The 17,356-nt window shown below is 55.1% G+C and overlaps 1 protein-coding gene and 1 long non-coding RNA gene across 7 annotated transcripts in view; one reads left to right on the top strand and one right to left on the bottom strand.

Moving 5' to 3' along the window:
* SYT12 (synaptotagmin 12) overlaps positions 1–11,540 on the bottom strand; it is a 21,716-nt gene extending 10,176 nt beyond the window's left edge. The window contains exons 1-3 of one of the 4 annotated variants that reach the window (XM_016132593.2): positions 11,349–11,540; positions 5,202–5,258; positions 785–978 (exon numbers count right to left, since the gene is read on the bottom strand). In XM_016132593.2, coding sequence (XP_015988079.2) covers positions 785–978; positions 5,202–5,235 — 228 coding nt within the window. In that variant the 5' untranslated portion in view covers positions 5,236–5,258; positions 11,349–11,540. Of the gene's footprint in view, positions 1–784; positions 979–5,201; positions 5,259–7,185; positions 10,859–10,890; positions 11,146–11,348 lie in introns of those variants that run through there. The other 3 variants (XM_016132586.2, XM_036221246.1, XM_016132582.2) reach the window with 3 other exon arrangements.
* LOC118602889 lies at positions 9,499–17,356 on the top strand. Of its 3 annotated transcripts, none has more exons than XR_004950952.1 (2): positions 9,499–9,539; positions 15,706–17,356. It is a non-coding gene; the product is annotated as an uncharacterized LOC118602889 (long non-coding RNA). The 3 variants fall into 3 exon arrangements; XR_004950953.1 differs by lacking the exon at positions 9,499–9,539 and adding an exon at positions 9,916–10,031; XR_004950951.1 differs by lacking the exon at positions 9,499–9,539 and adding an exon at positions 11,679–11,715.

The following is a 17,356-nucleotide window of genomic DNA, read 5'->3' as shown; positions in this document are numbered from 1 at the left end:
AAACCCCAAAGAAGTGAGCATGTGGGACTTGTATCTGGTAACAGATTCTGGCTGTGCTCTCCGGAACTCTACACAATTTTAGAAAATTTCTCTGCCAAGTGTCAAATGATGAAACATTCAGCAATAGACATTGAGAGCCCTAAACATGTTTGTACTTCCTGACACGGTAATTGCACATCTGGGCCTCCATTCGAAGTACATAATACCAGACGAAGGCAACGTTTTACATGTAAAACTTTCACTGCATCATTTATAATGGCATTTAGTAAATCATGGCACACATCTTAGAAGGAATCTTATACAGCCATTAAAATGATGTTTATGATGGGTGTTCAACAACATGGGAAAATGCTTCAATTGTAAGTAAGATGATAAGTAGGATATAAAATTCTAGGTAGAAATGACACCCATTGTGGCAAAACTGTGCATAGAAAAAAGACAAGCGAAGATGGATTAAAAACATTGGAAATACATCTAAATGTTAATAGTTGAAAAACTGTTAACAGTTGTTTGTCTCTGAGTGGTGGCCCTTTGGGAGAGGTTTTTCTTCTTATTTATATTTCCTACATTTTTCACAGAATGGTTTTGAAAAATTGGAAGCATTCATTCAACAAGTATTCACGGATTACCCAGCACTGGGCTAGGTTGCAGGTGCGAACAAAGGGCCCTGCTCACGGGAGAAAAGTAACCGGGAGGGAGCGAGGTGGGGAGGCAGTGGGGGCCGCCCTGGGAACGGCCGGTGAGGGCGCAGCGTGCAGCTAGAGAGAGAGGGCGGAAGCCTCACCTTCTGCTTGGCCTCTGCGTAGGTCTCACCATACTTCTGCTGAAGGTACCTGTAGTCGTAGTTAGGGAACGGGGAGGGGCTGGGGAAGCTCCCCGATGTCCAGAGCTTCCACAGGCTCACGGCTGCAATTCCTAGCAGCGCCAGGGCCCCGGCAGCGTAGACACCCACCTCCCAGTCAGGGGGGCTCTTGATGACTGCAAGGCAAGAGCAGCCTCTCATTAGTGGGCCCTGGGGCCCCTCGGTGGTTACAGACCTCCACCCAGGGAGCGCAGACTTGCTTATTCTTTGAATGAGTATTTACTGGGTGCCCACTATGGGGTAGGCTAGGTGCTGGGGATCCGGTGCTGAACAAGAATACTCTCTCTGTGATTTCTGCTTCTATCCCCTTTTCCACAAAAACAAACATTTCTACGAGGAGCGACACTTGGTTAGAGCAGATGAAGAGCTGCGAACAATGGTTAAATATTCATTAGGCTTTAAATAAAGAGGGTTGTTGTCGCTTGAGTTCTCTGACCTCACAGCCTTCAGAGGACCTCTTGCTTCCAGATAATCAAAGTGGCCTTTTTGGGGCCTAGGGGAAGAGAAAGGGGATTTGAGGGAGAGAAAGAAATGACCCCATTTTTGCCCCGAGTCTCATCTAGAACAGCCCAATATCCGTCAATTGATAAATGGATAAATGAAATGGAATATTATTCAGCAACGAAAAGGGACAAAGTACTGGCACATACTATAACACAGATGAACCTTGAAAATGTCACACTAAGTGAAATAAGCCGGTTATAGAAGACCTCGCGTTGCATGATTCTATTTATATGCTGAAAACAGGAAAATCTATACGGATGGAAAGTAGCCTAGGGATTGTCAAGGGTTGGGGGAAGTAGGAGAGAATGTGGAACATGGGGTTTCTTTTTAAGGTGACAAATATATTCTAAAAATTGATTGTGCTGCTGACAGTTGTACAATATAATAAAGTCCACTGAATTGTACACTTCGAGTGGGTGAATTTATAGTTTGTAAATTTTATCTCAATAAAGCTGTTACTAAAGCAAACAAACAACGAACAAACAAACAAACAACTCAGCCAGAAGTGAGAGGTGGCTGCAGACTATGCAGGGCTTGGGGGCAAATCCAGATGCTCAAATGCTTTTTTGGTCACTGATGAGTATATAACTTTCCTATTTGAGCCTTGCTGTCCTCAAACATGGCACTTAACTATCCTCTCAACCATGTCAGGTGAGTCCTCACCTAGCACGGAGCTTGGCACATGGCAGGACCATATGTGTTAAAAGGCAACCTGACTTTACATCTCCCAAAAGAGGCCAATGAAGTAGTGGATTTATTTTGCAGACAGTCACACTGTTGGCAAACACAGTTCTCTAAACCATTCTTAGTGTCGCCTCTACTCCATTCGAATGGGGAAACCGAGGCACACAGCGACCTCGCCCAAAGTCACAGAGTCTGGAAGGAAGGGATGATGCTGGGATTCCAACTCTGACAGCCAGAGACTCCAGAGTGAGCAGGAGTAACCACCGCCCGACCTGGGCTCGTCCCGGGCAGTTCCCTAGTAGCAGGGTAGGGAGAGGTGGGGAGGGCACTGCAGGGCTGGAGATTTATCATCGCACATCCATTGAGCACCTACTGTGTGTCAGTACCCTGTGGAGGCTCGGCTCACAGTCTAGCAGGGAGGGGTGGGCAAATAAATAGACAAAAAGGAGTGATGGGAAGAGCCCAGGAGGGTCCTGGAGCTGGAGGAGATGTCCCTGCCTGGAGGGACAGCTAAGCTAAGACAGGAAGGAGGAACGAGAAGTGTGCCAGGCCAAGGCCCAGGAGCTGGGAGTTTAGGGCAGGAAGAAGAGGGGTATGCAAAGCCCAGAGTGGTCAGAGTGCCCAGTGGGGGAGAGAGAGTGGGCGCTGGGGGAGGGAGGGGCTCCTTGACACTGCTTCCGGAAGCCTGCCACATACGGAGGAATCACGCAGCCCTGGTGGCCCCTCTGGCAGAGGGAGGCCTCAGCCTGCCCCTGCTGCCCTGAGCCCAGCCATGTCTAGCCAGGGTCTACCCTAACTTGCTCTGGAATGCTGGGCAGTTATCCAGCACTTAGCACCTTATAAGGTCCCTATGGGTACTTCCTAGGGGAGAATGGAGGCTGGAAGAGGCTAAAGAACATGTCAGCTCAAGATCACAGGAGTGACAAATGCAGGGCCTGAGTGCAGGCTCCTTGGCTCCAGGCAGGCCACCTAGCCTCTCTGGGCTCAGTCTCCTCATCTGGAAAAAGGAGAAGGGGACAAAAACATTCCACCTGGTGTTTCCACCTGGGTGTTTGATTCTAAGGGAAAAGCCTAACAAGTTTGCTCTCTGGGTGTGAGTCATCGAGGCTGAACTTATAAAAGCAGAAATCTGCGAACAGCCAGAAGGGCTGACCCGGGCTGTGGTGCTGTCTTGAGAGGGAATGTCACTGGCTATTGAGAATGACAGTTGAGGTCATTAGGATGTCACTGTGGCAATGGTAACGTAGAGAAATGTTTCAGGCAATGTTTAGAGAAAAAAAAAATCAATTACGAACAGGGTATGACCACATGGTTTTGATGTGAAAATCACATAGCGAGTGGACAAGGGCTGGGCAGACGGGGAGGACGAGAAGAATAAGAAATAAAGATGCGGGGACTGGGAGCAAACCCTGTTTAATCCTGACCTTGGTTGCTAGAATGTAATTTGTGGGCTAAACGAAACCACAACGAAGATCTATAGGGGGCCCTAGGGCCAGCCCCCCCACCCCCGCCCCGACCCCAGGGAAGCTGGGAAAGCTCTGGGAGTCTGGCGAATGGGGGATGGGAGGGGAACGTCCCTGATTAACTGGAGAGGGGCTCACAGGAGGGACTCGAGCTGAGACAGGCACAGCAGGGCCGGGGTGCTGGGGGGCGGGCAGGCAAACGGGTGGGCACAGAGGCCTGAGGTCCCAGCAGGCAATGGGCATGGCAAGGTGGCAGAGCAGAGCCAGACTCCCCTGAGAGTGAGGATCCCAGGGGGCTGAGGGACTGAAGCCAGGGCTCTGGCTAGCAGAAAAGGGGGGCAGGGCCAGGGGCATAAAAGGAAAAGCCCCAGGAAGTTGACAGGAACTGATGACAGTTAATACTCACTTATTCATTCATTTATGGAGTACCAGCCCTGGGACCACAGGGCAAGAATTCCCAAGGGAAGCGAGGTCTATGCGGAGACCAGAAATTCAAAAGAGGAGAAAGAGGAGGGGCTGGAGTCGTAGTTATAAGAGGTTCCCTTTTATTTACTATTTGCCAGACTCTGTTCCAAGCACTGCACGGGTATTAGGCCCCTGAGTCCTCAGTGCAAGTGTGTGAGGAAGGTTGTATTATCATCTGCATTTTGCAGATGAGGAAGCTGAGGGCTGCAGGAGAGAGCTGCTGCCAGGCGGCCTGGCTCCAGATCTGTGCTTGTAACCTCCATACCGGTCTCAAGGACCTGGCCAGGCCGAGGCAGGGCAGTATTCCAGGCAAAGGGAAGGCATGAGCAAAGGCCTGGAGTGGGGCAGAGCTGTGTTTGCACTGTGTTGGGCTAGCTCACTGAATCTTCCCAGCAGTCCGTGAAGCAGGTCTCACCGCCCCATTTTACAGATCTGTAAGTGGAGGCTCAAAGGTCATGCCAGGGCCTGGGCCCGGACCTGGGAGCTTGCAGGTGAAAAGTGAGAATCCCTGGCTGCAGGTTGGGAAAGGGGTCCCTGGTGTGCGCGCCTCAGCTCAGCCCTCAGCTGGGTGACGGGCAGAAGCTAGAGTGATGGGGGAGCACCGGCCTGGGAGTCAGGAGGCCTGGGTTCATGTCCTGACCCTGTCCCTTACCGTCCCTTTCCCTCCCTGAGCTTCCCTTCTGCCATCTGTAGATGGCTGGGGGAACGGAAGGAGAAAAGATGGTGAGGAGTGTGTCTGGCGTCTTGCGGCCATTCCCAAGCTCGGTGCCTGCAGGGGAAGGTGTGCGTTGCGAAGGGGGGAAGGGAGGAGCTGGGTCCCAACTATCCGCTGTCCCTGGACTAGGTGACTTCTGAGTTCAAGGTCCCGAGGATCTAACATCGACCTTCCTGGATTTCCTCTCTCTTGGCTACTTGACAGGCTCCAGGAATGGCCCCGGTGAGTGGATTCTTTGTCACAGGCTCTTCTTTAGGGAGCAGCAGGACACAGGCCTCCTGGGGGATCCCCTCAAGTCAAATGGAGGGAGTCACTTCCACGGAAGGAGCTACTGGAGTGGAAAGGTGAAGACTGGTCCCAGCCCCGTGTCCCCAAGGCTGTGTGACTTTGGGCAAGTCATTGACAGTCCTTGCCAGTAAACAGGGCTGTCACTGGTGTCCTACTGACACCCCCACCCCAGGCCTGGTGGAGGGTCCTGTGGGATGGCATGGTTGCCGCTGGGACTCACCGCTCAGGTGGTATTCTGCCACGTCCACGGCCATGATGCCCAGTGTGGCGGCTGAGACTGGAAGAGAAAAGAGAGTGAGCGGAGGGGGCTTCGGAGGGTCCCCACCTCCAACCCTGTCTCCCGACCCCCTGGTGCCCGTGTGCCGGTCACTCAGACCTCACACCCAGCTGTGAGGGGCGCCCAGGCAGAAGTAGGTGTAGTTTTAAATTGTGTTTTAAAAAGAACACAATTTAGCACTCTAAGACCACGCTGCGGGGTTGCCAGATAAAACACGAGACGCCCAGAGACCCTTGAATTTCAGATTTGTTTTTAGTAGGAAATACGTCCAAAGATTGGGACGCACTCATCCTGAATGTTTATTCAAGGTTTATCTGAAACACCGAAGCTGCAGAGTACGTGTTTGCATTCGCTCACCCCGGGGCCCTCGCCCGCTCCCATCCTGCCCCCGGCCGGGCCGCCGCTCGCTCCCATCCTGCCCCCGGCCGGGCCGCCGCTCGCTCCCATCCTGCCCCCGGCCGGGCCGGACCAGCCCCAACGCTGTCATTCCTTACAGCGGGCCCTAGGGCGTCCGCCAAGCAGCCGAGGGCCAGGCCCGTCACAGACCGACCGCACACACGGCGGCCGTCCCCTAAGTTATAATGGAGCTGAACATTTCCGTCGCCTGGCGACCGGCGACCTCTTAGCCGTCGTGATGTCTACTGCGCTGAGCGCGGTGACATGCTGTGCGGGCTGCGGTGGAGGAGCAACGGGCTACCCCACAGAGCCATCTCGGTTGGTGTGGCGTGCGCTGTGACGTGCGCGCGAGGGCAAAGCCGCCCAGAGTCGCATCTCTCAGGACACGTCCCGGTCATCAAGCAACCCGTGGCCTTACTTCAGATGCTTTTGTTTTAAGCTGGAAACGGTAAGGCAGAGTCTCTGCCGCGTTCTGCGCACGGCCCCTTCACGCCCGCCGCACCCTCCACTGCCAAGTGTTACGAACCTTTGAATGTCCACGTTGTTCTAGGAAGGTCCGGAAACACACACGAGCCATTACCCGAAGCCAGGGACTGCTCATAGTTTTATTAAGAAGTAAATCTGGCTCACGGACATATGAGAAATGGAGGGGGCAGGTTGGAAAGGGGAGGCTGGGATGAGCTGTACTCTCTGAATTCAAGGGATGTGGAAGGACAGGATAACCCCATCCCAACCTCTGCATTCCCTCATGGCTCAGAGAGGTGCCCACAGACAGGGGAGGAGGGGTAAACAGGGGAGGCGAGGGTGGAGGGGGTGCTTGGCCCCCAGAAAAGCAGGGAAGCGCTTTTCTGTTCCCACGGGCCTGTCAATCTGCATGGTGGGACATTCTGGCTCTTAAAGTAAAAGCTAGATACCTGGATATCTTCTGTGCGGTTTCTTGATTTTTAAATGTTGCAACCAATTCACAAAAAACATAAAGACCATCTGGGCGCAGTGTAAAAAGTTGCTTAGCCTTGGGGAGCCCATTTGTAACTCGTCGAAGCATTCTGTGGATTCCCTTTGGGACTTGGGTCTTATCAGAGGGTGAACACTTTCCTGGGCATTTTCCAGAATCCTGGGGGCCTTCCCAACCTGTGGCTCTAGAGCCAAGATGTGGACATGCCTTGAGGTGCTTTGATCAAGACAGGGTTAGCCGGCACATATGGGTGTAACTCAAGTCCCAGGGAAGGTGGCCTTGAGAAGCAGGGCAGAAGCCCTGCCAGGTGCACCGACTGCTCCTTGCTCCCAACCCTGCTGCTGATGCCCCCACTCCCACGTGAGATGTGGGTTGTCATGGTGATGGGAAGGCAGCACTAACGAGGAAGGACGTCGCCCTGGATGACTCAAAGTGGAAGCTCATTCTTGGAACCTGGGCTGGAGATCATGATCACAACAACTCACTCTTCGCACCTAAAGGCAGCTCTAAGTACTTTGTATACACGGGACCTCATTTAATCCTCTAACAACCTCATGTGGCAGGTGCTACTCTCACCTCTGGTTTGCACAGAAGAGTCTGAAGCATGAAGGTAAGGTCATTTGCCCCAGGCCAGGCAGCTAAGAAACTTCAACCCAGGCCGTCTGGCTCCATGTTCCTACCCCTGTGCCAGACTTGCAGGCAGGCATATGGTTTCAAAAGTTTCCTAAGAACCTGCAGGACAAATTGGGCACTGTGTACAAGCCCAAGGTGGCCCTAGTTTCTGGCAGAAAGAGGTCTGGACACACGGAAACACATGTTAACATGAACACGCAGGTCCCAGCCTGCCTCCGCCTTGCTGGGAATCCGATAATGCCAGCGGCTGCCTTCCCTGCCATCTTGGCACAAGCTGACTTTGGGACAGCCAATGACAGCAGCGAGGGCTAGGTACTTGCCTGGAGCAAACACCTGAGGTACAGGATGAGAATCTGCTGATCAGACCTCCGGCTGTCCAGGGCCCCCAGCCCTCCAAGGCTGGTCCAGCTCAGGCCCCAGACGGGCACATTGCCCACCTTTCTCTCTCCCCTCATCGCGACCCCTGTCTGCGAGCTGTGATTTCGGTGAAGGTGTGAAGGATTCCCGGCACACCCAGGCCAGGAGTCCCCGCAGTGGATCCGAGAAGGGGAGAAGCCAGAGCACACCTTTGTGAGAGGAGGAGGAGGGGGAGAACAGGGGGAGAGTCGAGGCTCCTGGGTGGGGGGCGGTCTGAACATAGCTCTGAATCCCAGATCTTGCCTATCACTAGCTTTGAGCCTCCGTTGTCCCATCTGTAAAATGAGCCTCCTGGCCGTCCTTTCAGCCAGGAAGTAAATGTGGTCGGGCTTAGCAAACATTAGCTATGGCGGTCTCCTCCTGGCAATTAGCCGAAAGGTCCCCTTGCCCCTCATTTGAGCTGTGGAATCATGTGGGCAGCACTGCCGGCCTACAGTTGTATTTCATTTATCTTAAAGTGAGTTGCCAACATTTAAAAACCGGGAAATTTCCCATTAAAAATGAATTTCTTAAAAAAAAAAAAAAAGAGATGGATTCCTAGCTTCCCTTTAAAAGTTAGATCTGGGGACAGTGGGTCTGTATCCTCCCCGACCCCCCTAAAAATATCCTGAGCTGGAGCTGAGTAGGCTCTGCCCCTTCCACTCCTACATTCACCATCAGGACCTGCTGGCCCCCGGAAGCACCTCCGTTCATGGGGAGGCGAGCAGGCCTTCAGAGGCGCCAGGGGAGGCTCAGAAAGGTTAAGTGACTGGCTCAAAGCCACAGAGCCAGCAGTGGTGGAGCTGGGCCTGGCAGCCAAGCCTGCTGCCTGGTTTAGTGCTTCTTCTGTTAGTAGCCACAGTCCCTGCGTCAAGGACTTCACCTCCCCCGAGACCCCAATGGGATGCGTCCTGGGACACTCCACAGAAAGAAAGTGGGGCTCAGAGAAGGGCAGTGAATTTGTCACCTAACCAGTAAATAGAGAGCCAAGACCATGCTCGATATGGCTTTGCCTCAAGTGCCCTTCTTGATGGCTTTATTCCCTGTCCTCGAGACCCCAGGACTCTATTTCACCAACTACTACTACGACAACCTCATTAGGCTCTGGCTGGCAGCCCGGAGGTCTGCCAGGCAGAGGGGCTGCAGCTTTAGCTCAGAACAGGATGTTGACGAGGCACATCAGGGCAGGGTAGCCTGTGTCCGGAGCTTCCCTGAGCTTCTGAAACACAGGAAATGGGGCACAACAGAGGTGAGCGAGAGCTGTCTCAAACCCATATCTGAGCTGCTCAGATCCACGTCCCCTTGCTGGTACCCTTTCCCACCCAATCTATGCATTCTGGCCCCAAAGCCCCAAGCCCTAACCTGCATGGAGCGTGCTCATAGAAAACAGCTCTAGGCTCGTATCCAGGCTTAATCATACCTGCCTGGCAACAACTACCTAGTGCTATCAGAATTAGGCATAATGTACGTTAAATGCTTAGCCTGGTGCCTGGCACACAACCAGGACCTGATGATTGAATGGGTAAATGGATCCCCATTTTAAAGATGAGGGAGCTGGGACCCGTGGTCACTCAGCGTATGAGTAGCAATGCTAGGATTGGCGTCAAGTTGCAATGCATCTGGGCTTGGGCTCCTGGCCATCATGCCACCTCCTGACTAGGCTTTTCAGGGGGGCAGAGGTGGGTAGGAAGAACTGCCACTGGGCGACAGGACTCTGAGCATGGTCGAGGCCCCCTCCTGGGCTTGTCAGAGGAATGGCTTTCCAGGAATTTTGTGCATCTGCAGGGGAAAGGGGACCCGAGTCTCTGCTCCTCCCACCCACGTCCTCGCTCACTGTGTGTACATCGCATCTCAGGCCAGCAAGGTGCCTGCTCTCCCTACCCTCACCCCGAGGCCAGCAGGTAATGGGAAGGATCAGGGCTGGGGGTAGGGCAGCTCCCCACCTCCCAGGCCACGAGCCTCTTTAGGATCCTGAGGTTTGAAATTTTTTTCAAGTGCTCCTCTCTCCCTTTCTGATATAACCACGTCCTGCCACCCATTTCTCCAAGCCCATAGGAGCCACAGTACAGACTGGCTAGGATGGTGGCAGCTGGCATTTATTGGGTACCTACTATGTCCAAGCACTGCACCAAGGACTTGCCATGTATTATTTCGGTAAGCCCTTCCTGCCGCTCTCTGAGGGGCAGGAAATGACTTGCCCATAGCCACCAGAACTGGCAGAATGCGGAGTCCAAGCCTGAGCCTCAGGCTGGGAACTGCCACCCTGTAGGGAAGGTGTCATCTTGCAGAGTGGGGAGACAGAGGGCTTGGGTACTTGTCCTGACCCCTCTCCGGACTGGCTGAGCTACCTGGGATGGATCTGCCCTATCTGAGCCTCAGTTTCCCCATTTCTGGTAGGAAGCATAGCTGCTGTTGCTCTCCGTATCTGTCCCCGCTCTGGCTTGGGGGAGGGGTGACATTCCAAGGTGTAGGTTCCCCGGGCACTTTGTACTGGGGGTGGCCTCACTGATTGAGGAGGGGGCCTCACAGTCCCTCCGCAGCCCCTGGAAGGGTAGTCAGCAGGTTGGCCGGCTCAGACCTCCTACGCTCACAGGCCTGGCTCCGGGTTCGCATGTTCGACCCCATTCCCAAACCCTCTTCAGCCCAAATCTTCTGTAGGCGGCCCGGAGACCCTCAAGCTCCCTCTCCTAAAGAGCAGACGTTGAAGGTTCCGAGGGGCCCTTGGAAAGTCCCCATCCGGACTGGCGACATCGGAGGGAGGCTAAAGATCCCCTCCTGGGTTCCCGAGGCCTCCTGGCGATAGGGTACGACGTGCCTCTCAGGATGGGGCATTTCCTGAAGACCTGCCACCCGGGCTGCGGGAACCCCCAGGGTCTAACGGGACGGGAGTATGGGGAGCTGGGCCGGGAGGGGGTGTGAGGCGGGCCAGGGGCAGTGGGAACAGTCAGGGTGTTGAGTGTAAGTGTGAGGGGCGTGCGTGCAGCGCGGGCGCCGGGGAGGCGTGTAAATGGCCGGGGGAGCCGCGCGCGTGCACACGCGGGGCGGGCGTGCGGGGCGCAATTCGATGCGATGCGCAGTGCGCGGAGTGGCCGGGAAGGGCGCCCGGCGTGCTCTGTGCCGGGCGTGCGTGTGCAAGCGCGGCGCGGGTGTGCAGGCGCGCGGGGCGCGCGGAGCCCGAGGTCCGCGGCGCGGAGAGGGGGCCCTGCGTGCGTCCGTGCGCCGCGCGCTGGGGGCGGCCGGGTGCGTACTCACCCCGGCTCCGGCTCCGGCTCTGGCTCCGGCTCCGGCTCCGGCTCCGGCTCCCGGTTCCCCGCCGGTCTCCCGCAGCGCGCACACACGGGCGCCAAGCCTGGCGGTCGCCCGCAACGCCACCCCTGCAGTGTCGCCCGGCGCCCGCCTCAGAGGAGCGCGGCGCGGGCCGGGGGCTCGGCGGGGCCGGGGAGGCGGGCTGGAGCTGCGCCGCAGTCCGGGCACGCTCCCAGGAGCCCGCCGCGCGCTCCCTCGCGCTGGCCCGCCCGCCCGCTCCCTCTTTAATTTAAAGTGACAACCCCGAGCGCTTTCTCCGCTCCTGAGAGCCGCGCGGCGCTTCCGCGGTCTGAGCGGAAGATCCCCAAGCGCGCCCCGGGGTCCTGGGGTGGGGTCTCCCCGAGGCCTCGTCCAGCCCCTCACTCCCAGGCCAGGGGACGAGGGTGGGGTGGGGATGTGCTCACCAGAGGTCAGAGAGGGAGGCCGAGCCCTCGACGCCCCCCGCCGCACTCGGCGTGGTCCTGTTCCCTTTCGGGGCCTCAGTTTCTTTTTCTGTAAAACAGCCGGATACTGCGCACCTCCTAGGAACTGCCGAGAAAGCAGGCGGAGCAGCGGGAGGTGGCCCCTTGTCTGAATGGATAACCACCCTCTCCCACCATGATTGGGCTGTTCCTGTAGGCCAACATCATCTCACTTAAACCTCACAACGACCTAGGGGAGTCGTGCTCAGTTCTTTTTTTTTTTTTTTTTTGCATGAGGAAACAGGCTCGGAGGTGAAACGACCTTCCCAAGGTCACAGAACCAAAGGTCAGAGCCAAGACTTGAACCCAGGTCTGTGTGACTTCAAAGCCCATATACTCTTAACCACTTAGGGGTCGTGCTTTCTCTTCCAAAGGAGTGAATGAATCATTCGGGGGATATTTATGACACCGCCGCTGGGCGCTAGGCACAGTGCCAGGTGTGGGCGATCTCCCTCCCTTCTTACAGGAACAGGGGTACAGGTCCCACCCTGGAAGCGCAGTCTGGCGGGGAGGCGCGCATGCATTAGGAGATTAAGAGGGGCTGGATTGGGAGGGAGGGAGAGACAGTACCCCCTGCTACAGGCACAGTAACCAGGAAGAGAAGGCTTGGTGGGCACCTGGGGAGGCCTCCCGAGGATCTGGGGTCGGGTGGGAAACAGGGGTGAGAATCTCAGGCGGGGAGCCAATGTGCGAAGGCAGCAGCGTGGTTCCTAGACCATCCGCCCTCTGGGCCTTTGGGGGCTGCCGGCTCAGGAGGAGCTGCTGGGTCTGTGCTGGTTTTGTGGGAGGGCAGCTTCCTTGATCTAGAAGGCAGGACCCTGCTGAGCCAGGAATATAGTTTAACTCTCCCTTGTTTTCCATTCATTTCCTGGACCCAGAAGAGAAAGGAGAAAGGGCATTAAATACCCCTTGGAGGGGAGGGACGGGCCCTGGGGCATGGGCTTTCACTGCCATTTCTCATTAATCCTCACAGCCACTTTCAGTTAGGTATAAATGAGCCCATTTTCCAGGCAGGGACACGGAGGATTGAGGAAATGACAGGGTTCCTAGTTTGGGGGAGAGCGGTGAGCTAGACACACTATCCGCACATCAAAGGACACTCTGAGAGGCGCTTCTGTTGGAGCAGGTGAAGTTGAGGCCGGGCTGGTTCTGGGGTCAGCCCCAGGCTGCTGCAGGAATCCGAGTGAGCACGAAAGGAGATCTTATCAACTTCAGGGGAAAAACCCTTCAAGGAACAGGAAAGCATGCAAACGTAAGGCGGGCGTGCGCATGTGCGCCAAAGCCGGGGACGTCGAGTACCAGCAATGTTCGGGTGTGAAACGCATTGTAACTTGGTCACATTGGCATCCGGTGCAGGGAATAAGGGAAACCAAACTAGCACTGCCCGCAGCGAGGTGGGTGAATTTTGCTTGTAATGTTGAGGGAAAGAAGCCAGACACAAAAGAACAACATCCTATGATTCCATTTATAGGAAGTTCCAAAAACAGGCAAAACTACTTTCTACTCTTAGCAGTCCGGATGGCGGTTACCATGAGGTTGCGACGGCATGGGGCCTCGGGAGGATTCTGGGGTGCTGCTCACGTTCTGTTTTAGAACTCCGTGCTGGTCCTCTAGGTGTGTTTGTGAAAATTTGTGACCTTGCACACTTACTTTTCTGCATATGTGATACACTTCAATATAATGTACAAAAACAAACCAAAAAAAAAAAAAAAAAACCGCGCCGCGTGTGGCAGCCCACTAAGCTGGAATTATACAAGCAAAACGCCTTTCTGTGGTTCCTAGGCCCTGCTGGCCTCCCTGACCTGTCCTGCCACCCCCCTCCTCACCCACTCACCTCCCGCCTCGGGCCTTCTGGTGTTCCTGACACCTGCCAAACCATTTTCCTCCTCAGGCTCTCGCTCGCCGGTCCTTCTGCCTGGAAAGCGCTTTCCATGCTCCTGCCAAGACTGCCTCCTTCATCTTCTGCTTTCTCCACCTTCGGTGGGTCACCCTAAAGAAGCTGCCTCTTCAGAAATGCCCTCTCGACTCCCCCACCTAGAGGCCCACCCATACCACACTTCATTTTCTTCAAAACACCAGCCATAATCTGCAATGGTTTTGTTTGTTCACAGTTCGTTTTCTGCGTCACCACTAGACTAACAAGGACAAACCTGTGACACACTTACTATGTGCCGAGCACTCTTCTAACGTCGTGTTCAGGCATCGATCCTCACCCAGCCCCGTGGGGAGATACCATTCTTAGCCCTGGTTTACAGTTGAGGCAACTCGGGCTCAGAGAGGCTATGGAACTTGCTCATGGTCACGCAGCTGGAAAGTAGCAGAACCTGGCTCCAGAATCCCTTTTTTTAACTCTATCCTTTGACAGATTTTGTCTATCTTCTTCTCTGTAGTATATCTGGGACAGTGCCTGGCACGCAGTAGGTACTCAATAAAAGTTCGTTGTGTGACTAAATGAATGACTAAGTGCATGAAGTGCTAGCGGGAGGTGATGGGGTCGGGGGGAGCTTGGATTCCAGAGCAGGTGTGGAGGAGAGGGGTTAGCCAATGGTATCTGGTAACCAGGGAACTAACTGATTGCACATGGAGGTTCCCAGACAGCTGGGATGAACTGCAGCCACGGTCAGGGCCAAGGCTTTCCTTGGGCCTGGGCACATTTCCTGCTCATATTGAGTCCACCTTCGGCCTCCTCTAGAGGCCTTACAAGGCACAGTAGCCATCCCTAGAGGGGGCTCTGCCTGGAGGGGCCGCATTCTATCAGAGGTCCCTAGCAGGATGTAAGCCCCCCAGTAGGCGATGTCACCCATCAAGCGGCGAGGTCCCGGTGGTCCTGCAGAGAGTGACATGAATCACATGAATCACCTGCTTCTGGCTAGAGGCTGTCTGGACCTTGGAATCTCCCCAGGGATAAGAAAGTCCCATGTGACTTGGAATCAGGTTGTGGCTGCAGTGCCAGTCTGTAAAGGCCACAGTCTGTGTCATTACCTGGAGTCTGTCGTGAAGTCCCCAAGCTCCAGTAGCTGGAGCCCGCCGGTTCCCCACCATCTCCTTCACCAGCCTGTCCTATGGCAGACGTCCATGGCTGTGGGCTTGCTCATAGCATCTCCCAATAGGGCCCCTACTCATTCTTCATTAGCTTCTGGGACAAATATGACCAGTTCCCGAAGAGCTAGGGAAGCTCAGGATGAGGCACTGCCCTGAGGCCTGAGGCCAGATCTTGACAAGTGTCATAAAGAAAATAAAGCAGGGTGATGTGACAGAGTGACTAGGTGGTCAAGGAAGGCTTCTGCAGAGGTGACTTTTGAGCTAGACCTAAAACGATAGGACTCTATGGGGCATTCCAGACAGGAAAGAGCAAGTGTCCAAGTCCTGGGGCAGCAGAGAGCGCGGTGAGTGTCGTGAGCGATCAGAAGCTGGGTGACTTCGGGGGCGGTGATGAGAGGCGAGGCGGAAGGTGGAGAGCGGCACATCCGGGGCGGTAGGAGCAGGGGCCACCATGATTCGATGTCAAATTTCGTGACCCTTTTTCTGCCTGCTCTGTGGAACATGGTTGGTCAAGCAGAGACGATGGGGGCTCAGAACAGCGTTTCGTCAGCAAAAGCAGTAGAGACGTAGGGTCTCTCTCGGGGGCACGACCACCGATTCGGAAGAGGAGGTCACATCCACTAGGCTCATAAAATAGAGTGTGGCTCCTGCGGGGAGCCTGCCATGGGGAGTTCTCGTGATCCTCCTTTGGTGATAATATACGTGACTTGGAGACTCTGTCTTGACACATTTAAAGAAACGCTAGTCTAACATCTAAAATAGCTAAAGGTTATTTACATCTTTCTAGAAAATGACAAAGAAATGTATTCATAACAGACAGCAAAAATCCTTTTTTCCCATCTTCTCTCACCCATGTACGCTGCTCCACAAATTTCTCTCTATCTGGCTCCGTATTCTTACCTGAGGTCTCTGTTTAGCCTCTCCCGACCCCCCCCCACTCCGCCCTCACCCTGCCTCTTTGTGTCTATGACACCTTTTATCTAGCTGTGAGCTCTCCGGCCTCCCTCTGGCCTCTCCAACCCCCTTCCTCCCATTCCCACCCTCCTGAGGTCCAGCGCCCTCCTCGCCAGAAAGGGGCAACTGGACACTTCTGTATTCACAGTTTTTTTCTGGTCTCACACAGGGAGGAACTTTATACAGATCAAAACACCAGACACAAAGGGATTCTGGGAATGAAAGCTACACAGCTGGGATCTGTCAGGCATGTTTGAAACACTCGTTATATTGTTATATTCGTTATCTCCTTTGATCCCCCTAGGGTGATGCTGTTATTAACTATTGAGGAACCCAAGTCCAGGAGAGCTGAGATTACCCGTGGCCCGAAGACACCTACCTTGCCTCATCCCACATACCTCCCCCATCCACACCAGGGTAATAAGGAAGTGGCCTTGTCAGATGCTGTCACCAACACAGCTCCTTGAAGAGTTGCCCTGTGGAATGCAGAGAGCATGAGGCTAAGGGGCTGGGAGCCAAGATGGGGGAGTGTTGATGGGGACAGGCTGAAGAAGGCCTGGAGGTGCAAATGCCCCCGGGGTGGCAGGAACTTGTTCTCCCAGCGTAGGCCTCAGCCTGCCCGCTCCCCTTTGCAGCCCTCCACCCCAGGGGCTATCAGTCTCTGCACCCACGAGACATCTGGGCTGCCTCCTCCACTTGCAGCTAAGAGCCCCTTGGTCAGGGGAAGCTGCCACTGGCGTGAGGGCAGAGGAGGAGTGAAGGGGGAGCTGCAGCTCTGGCCGTAGGGCAGGAGGCCCCCATTCCGGTCACCCAGTGTGTGCCCAGGGTGCACCGTCTGCCAGCTTCTCCTCTCCTGCTGGGTGTCGCTCTGTCTGCCTCTGTGCTTCAGAGGCCCAGATTGGAGTGACTCTCCCCACCTCACTCTGAGGCCCATGCACTGGCTAGAATGGTCCTTCCATTGACCCCCACCCCACCTCTGCTGTTTTTGGGAGTCCCAGCCTCCAGGGAACGTCAGTTTTGGGGACGGGAGGCCATGAGGGCCCCAGCTGCCTGCAGAGGACAAGACAGACAACTAGGCCCAGCTGTGTCCTCAGACCCCCATACCAAGCCTTGTCACTGCCTCCATTGGAGTCAAAACAGTCATGGGGCCAGCCCACGCCCCTCCCCCTGCTGTCATCTCTTACCCTTTATTTTTCAACCTGGGTTTCACCCACAAGACCCCAGGTTCCCACTGGGTCCCATTTGCTGAGACAGCCTGGCCTCAGCTCCCAGGCAGAGGGCAACCTGGCAGGGGCCCCTTTTCCAGCCCTTGCAGAGAAGCTGGTGCTGGGGGAGGCAGGGAAGCTAGTTCGTGGTATCTGTGGGCTACCCATTCCATCCGCTCCACCCCCAGACCCCCAGGCATCCGCTTTGGGCACATTATTTGGATTCCCAGACACTGAGTCAGTCGACAACTAGCACTTTCCATGGTACGCAGAGGTGAAGGGGATATCATCCGTGAATCCCGAGCACTCCCGGGCTGGCGGGATGGCGTCGTGGTTGACCCCGACCCCTCTCCCCGCAAGATCAGTCCAGTTCCTGACCTCCGCTCTTGTAAATGTGGCCTTATCGGGAAATAAGGTCTCTGAGGAGATAACTAGGATCTCAGGGTGAGATCATTTGGGATTTAGAGTGGGCCCTAAATCCGATGACTGGTGTCCTTCTAAGAGAAAAGAGAAGATCACGGACCCAGGGACCCAGCGAGAAAGAGGCCATGTGAAAACGAGGCTACGTGGAGTGAGAGAGCCCTAAGCCCGGGAACGCCAAGGGCTGCCTGTCACCACCAGAAGCCGGGAGAGACCCAGAGGAGATTCTCCCTCACACCCCCACCCCCAGGGAGAACCCATTCTGCTGACACCTTGATCTCAGACTTCTGGCTTCCGGAACTAGGAAAGAATAAATGTTTGTTGTTTCAA

This window comes from Rousettus aegyptiacus, unplaced genomic scaffold (assembly GCF_014176215.1).
Source record: "Rousettus aegyptiacus isolate mRouAeg1 unplaced genomic scaffold, mRouAeg1.p scaffold_m13_p_5, whole genome shotgun sequence".
In the NCBI taxonomy this organism is placed as follows: Eukaryota; Metazoa; Chordata; class Mammalia; order Chiroptera; family Pteropodidae; genus Rousettus; species Rousettus aegyptiacus.
Note: the sequence above shows the minus strand (reverse complement) of the source record. Positions and strands in the feature narration are given on the sequence as shown.